Source organism: Vigna unguiculata, chromosome 3, assembly GCF_004118075.2.
Source record: "Vigna unguiculata cultivar IT97K-499-35 chromosome 3, ASM411807v1, whole genome shotgun sequence".
Classification (NCBI taxonomy): domain Eukaryota; kingdom Viridiplantae; phylum Streptophyta; class Magnoliopsida; order Fabales; family Fabaceae; genus Vigna; species Vigna unguiculata.
Window position 1 is genome coordinate 60,420,527 of NC_040281.1, and position 6,000 is coordinate 60,426,526.

The 6,000-nt window shown below is 33.3% G+C and overlaps 1 protein-coding gene across 1 annotated transcript; it reads right to left on the bottom strand.

Moving 5' to 3' along the window:
* Positions 1–274: 274 nt before the first annotated feature.
* Positions 275–2,600, bottom strand: LOC114175560 (the record flags this gene model as incomplete). The annotated part of the gene is made up of 2 exons (XM_028060313.1): positions 275–876; positions 2,230–2,600. Coding segments are annotated over 2 exons (819 nt in total), but the record flags the coding sequence as incomplete, so codon positions are not given.
* Positions 2,601–6,000: the final 3,400 nt, after the last annotated feature.

The following is a 6,000-nucleotide window of genomic DNA, read 5'->3' on the forward strand; positions in this document are numbered from 1 at the left end:
TTAAATTTTCGTATGTTGAGGATTGAACCTTATAAGCCAGTGTTTAGTGAACATTCATGAAACATTAGATATCTTTCAACCCAGAAAACAACTCATCCACACAGTGCATTTCCATCTTCGAAATCCTTGTTGGTTTTCTAGTGTGGATTGCTGACAAATCCAATTATATGTACCTAAGAAAAACACATCTCCAACAATGGAATCTTGAGATTATCTGAGATTGCTAAGCATGTTATCTACAAATTTGAAATTATTCAAAACCTGATAAGTAGGGTTGAGGCAGGAGTGAATAATAAGTAAAAACTGAGATATAATATACAACACTCTAGTCAGTTTGGTATACATACGACGACAGACAAAGTAATGTGGCATTACAAACAAACTCGAATGTGAACTAAACTAAAAGGTTACATTTTAGTGTCAAAAATTTAGTTGCCACTACAAATAGCCAAACCAGATATATCATGAGACTCAGCGATAGCGTTTAGATCAGACCAAGAATAAGACCTCCAAGGAGAACTTCGTGTGACAGAAGATGGTTGAGGCAGTGATGACCTATTGTTGGCACGTGGATGAACAGGAGGAAGGGGGCATGGAGGAGATATGGATGAGGAGCTGCTACCCTCTTCACTACTGTGCAGATTCAGACACGATGTTCCTCTACCAATGTTTGATGCTCGCTTTAATATTCCACCAATGTTACTTGCACAACTGCGACTCCTCTCAATCGATGCATTGCGAGCTATTACATTCTTGCGTTTCTTCGCATAAGGGTCCTCTGGCTTCACTATCTCTTCCATACAACTTGCAGCTGCAGCATCTGCTAAGCTTGTGAATGACTTTGATTTCCCACTATAAAACTTCGATATGCCTTTCCTGAATTACACAGAACAGAATCACACAGGTTAATACAAAGGTCTTTCTATGTCTGCAATTTTTTAAATTTTGCATCATTGCTTCTTCTTGAGTCCGTAAGCATACACTCTCTAGACTTCTTCTTTAGTGTTGTTTAGAGTTCTCAAGTGCTGTATAAGGTTCTTACAGGAATCCAAAAAATATAATAAATTACCTTGATTTTAATAGAAATTTTCAGATTTACCATTGTTCATTAAATAGTGATTAATGTTGTTTTCAATCTTGAGAATCTCTTAAACTTTGAAAATGACAACTTAAATAGAAACATTTGTTTTTTCAAAATTCGAGGGGAGGGTGTATTGCAGAAGAATGGAATATCGTTGGACAAGGGAAACTTTCCATGCATCGATTTAGGGGTCTAGCGTTGTGAGTGCGATAAATAGTTTAGGTGTTGTTTGGAAAAACTCTTAATATGAGCACTGAGCACTGAGAAGAAAATAAAAAAAGATAAAATAAATTGAATTATCTAGCGTAAGTAGATTTTAACTATTTATTTTCTTCGTCTAAAAGTACAAGGGAAAAAGTTCATTCATTCATGCATTAATATTTCCCTTTTTAGGAATGAACTCTAAATGCATTAGTGGTCTATTTTTATCCAAGAATTGTTTTTAAATCCAAAATTCATGCAAGTCGATCTACTTGCCATCACTTAGAAGCCAATATATCATGCTGTAAATTTCATGATCCACTCTGCATATTAAGACATCAATGTTGTATAATTTGTTTTCATAAGGAACAAGCTCACCCTGTACCCTATAATTGTGTAATACTAAACACGGACTAGGCATTTTTTCCCTTAACCCAGGGACATCATAGAAAGATGCCATGTCTCCACTCACCAATCTTCTTTTGGTTTTGGTGGTGGAGATCCATTATGCCAATCAATTTCAACAATCCTTTAAGTAAAGGACTGGAACCAGATGTATTCTGTAACCCACTTACCCCAACCACAAAAGCAGATCACTGAATAAATTAATGGATTATCTGATTAAAAGAAAATAGTATACAACTGTATGGAATTTTTCTAAAGATGCTACTTTCCATAGTGGTTAGGTCACTCGAGATAAATAAGCACACCATCACTCAACACCAACACTGGTAACAAACCAAACCCCTCAAGGTCAAAACAGTAAATTTCTAAATCTGCTAAAAATAAAACAAAACAAATCTTCCCCTGCTCTTTACTCTTAACAGAAACTAAGAAACAGAATAGAACCTAACCCCAAGAGCCCAAATCAGCACGCTCTATTACCCACATGAAAATATTGAAGCTTGATGAACACCCAGTTCAGAAAAACACATAAAAAAACTTACTTGACTGGTAAATCTTCCTCTAGATCGTTCATGGTATCCAAAGGGCCTTTCAAGGAGCTCTGAACCTCAACCTCGGTGGCGTCTTCGTGGTCAGAGGAATCTTCCGACGAGACGCTGTTCCTCCCGATGGAGGAGTCGGAGCTGGAGTCAGAATCCTCAGCCGGAAAATCCTGATCGTAGATCGCGACGCAGTGGGCTAAGGAGGACAGTCCGATGCTAACTCCTCCGTTATTTTGCAGAGCGAACGTCATCGTTTTGACAGAAACTTGAGAAATGGTTGGGTGTGAAATGAAATGAAATGAAAGCAGAGAGAGGCGTGCGATGAGTTGTGAGGTATAAATATATAAATGGCTGGTGTGTGCACATGGGTATCAGATTTTTTTTTTCCATAGTCGATGGCACATAAAAGAGAACAGTGATTGATAAATATTTTTTTAATCTAAAGTTTTCAATTTAATTGATAAGAATTATCAATTATCGTAGAAAATAAATAAGACTAACAGAGGACGGTGACATTTTATCCTCATTGGGTTGAACAATAATAACATGCCCTACAAAACAAGTCTCTTCAGACCACACCTTCAAATATAAAATTACAAAATAATATTTATAATTTGTTGTCATCATTTTTACTGCAGAAAAGATAGAAAATTATCCTTTGAAAAATAATAACCTTTATACATTATTATTCTCTTTGTGGTTTGTTTTTAATTGGATGTTTCTGGTGAGGACAGAGAAATGGTTGACTGTGAACCGTCTGATTAGGTCTGATTAGCAAATGGATATAATCTTGAGAATGGATCAGGTGGATCCCACATCTCTCACCCACCATTTTGTGTTTATTCCTTCCTTTCTGCTTTACCTTTTGTTTAATATTTAATTAATAATGAGTAATTATAGAATATATTCTCTTTAGCCATTTACCCCTTTCTTACTGATTATAAATATTGGTTCTCCCACAAAACAAACAAATTTTAACTTATTTAAATGTTAAGAAATCAAGAATCTCCGTCAACTCATCCAACTTTATCCCACTACTTTTTTTTTTAATATATATTCAAATGAAAGTTCTATTTCTATTAACCCTAAGGATTCTGTAACTAACATTCTCACCACCAATGACACAATGGGTTAGTCTACAATATAGAAAGAGCTTACAAAAATATATTTTAGTTTTCGTTTCTTTAAAATTCAAAAGGCGTCTATTTTTTTTGTGGTCCTGAATAATAGTGTGATGTAGTTTTTGTCATTATTTATTAAATTGATACCAAACAATAAATTATAAATATAAAATTATTTATTTATTTTATTGATTTAAATTTTGTATGATACAGAAACATCAACAACGAGGAGGGTGGCACGTTGCTGACAGAGAGTGGCCGGCGGGAACTTGTCCCTAGAGCAGAGACACAAAGATTATGCCACGTGTATAGTAGAAAGAGGGATTTGGCCACGTGTCTCAGAAACTCAATCTAGATAAGGCCTGCAACTACTTCATTCTACGGTACTAGTGTGACATCCTCTCTTCTCTCTCCATCCTGTGTTATGGCGGCACAATTTGCGTGTTTCATATTTCACCTACTTTTTTTCTTTTTCTCTTTTGTGCAGTTATTAAGTTATGCAATTATAATTGATTCCATGAAATTAATTTAAACAATTTAAATGTTACTGAAATATATTAGATTAGACTTTCATTCTTAATTTATTTAAATTAAATAGTAACTTTATCTTCTTATTTTTTCATTTAATTTATCTTAATTTTAGTTTTCTAATACAGTAAATAATTAGGAAAATATTCATAAAACATATACAAATTTTAGAAAACTGAATATATATGAATTTTATATTTTTAATGTGAAAATATATGTGTTATGTCTACGTGTTTATTTTTTTTATGATAATAAAAAATACTATTTTATTGTAATTATGAAAATAATTTTATATTTTTATTGTTAGTAAATTTTGTTTATTTCCTAAAAATTTTGTTATAATATTTTTGTTTAAAAAATGATTAAATTTAAAAAGTATTAAACTAAAAAATAATAAATTTAGTTTAAAAAGATTATTATATAAATAATAAAATAAAAAACAAATGTGGTCTAAAAAAACAAAATATCTTTATATAATAATATAATTAAATCGTGTCGGGTCATTTTATTGATAAAAACTGAGGTACTCAACTTGGGGGTGTTGTGTCCCTCTGCATGTCTTTTATGGATTTGCTTTTGGGCTGCACCTGTTACAGTAATAGGTCAATTAATTGAATGTATTTACTTTTAACATAAAGTAAAAATATTTTTATGAGTAAAATAATAAAATCAAAAATAGAAGAGTTTAACCAATTTACAAAATACTAATCTGATACCATTGAAAGAAGAAAGAAGTTTAAAAGAGAAGTGTTGGAGACAAGTATAGAGAAATAAAACATGTAAATTTTTTAGAATACAAATCTGGCAGAGCCGGTTAGATATTCTCTCATAAGTTTACATCTAATAAATAAAAAAAAGAAAGATAAACAGGAGGATAAAATTCTGTGCATAGGAAGATTAAATTATGTACATAAAATGTTCTTAAGCCTTTAAATGATTATCGCATCTTTTAATAAATATTACTCAAGGCATCCGTAGATGTCTAGAGAGAAACTACTCCATAAAAATTTACTTCGATTCTAGAGGGAGGAGAGAGATATCTGAAATTCCTCGTTTATTTATGGTTGAAAGCAGAGTATACAAGAGAGGAAAGGTGATGAGAGACAAGCAGGAGTAGAGAGAGAGAAGGTTTTAAGAGAGAGAGGGGGGTTCAGAGTTTTTGCCCAGCATAAGGGACTTAAAGACTCTTTTATAGAAAAACTTTGAAACCTGTAACTTGTTGAACCGGTTTTCAAGTGACCGGTTACCTATAGTCTAAGTCATCTGGTGACGTGGTCTGTGTTTGAATGTTGTGTGTTTTTACCCTTCAGTCTATTACCCAGTTATGAGTAAAATTACTGTGTCACAGGTAAGAACACTTTACTGTCCTCTTTTGGAGACTACCGTAGAAATCATGTCTTCGGGATCTTCCTCAAGTATTTGGTCTGTGTCTTCATTGTCAGAAGGGAAAGAAGATCCAGGAGTTCCTTGTTCGTGGCTTCCTGTTTCTTCATAAATTTCTCTATATATCCTTTCTTTTTCAAATCTTTTAACCAGTACTGGACTGGCTTCTATAGGGAAAGGATGAAATTTGTTTCCCATAAACTTTTTCCAGTATATTTTGGTGTTTATAGTTTCTTTTAAAAGGATATATTCGGTATTATCCTTTCTGGAGAAATTCCAATTTGACCCTTCTACGTAAGCTTTCCACAGTTGGTACTGGTATAGCTTTTCTTTGTTGAGTGATAAACCTTTCAAGAGATCGTGTTCTAGATGGACATGGGCCTCTAGATTTGATTCTGTGAATAATTTTATGACATGTGTTGCCACACTATCAGGGGTTGTGGCGCTTTTTGGGGAAGAGGTGATTTGTAAACAGATATTGGTCATATATTCTGCCTGTATTTCATTTACTACCGAGTTTATCTCCTGGGTTAGAGAGTTGAATTTTTCGGTAGGTGGGATAAGAAGTGTTTGGAGACATCCTGCCTCTAATAATAGTGAAGGACATATGACTATGTCTCTATATAATTGATTTTTAAAGGTTTTTAAATCAATTTGAGCCTTTCTAAAAATGAATTTTATTTGGCATGTGCATTTTGTGGTTACTGTTTTGCAATAGTCTGAAGACTCTTGGCATGGT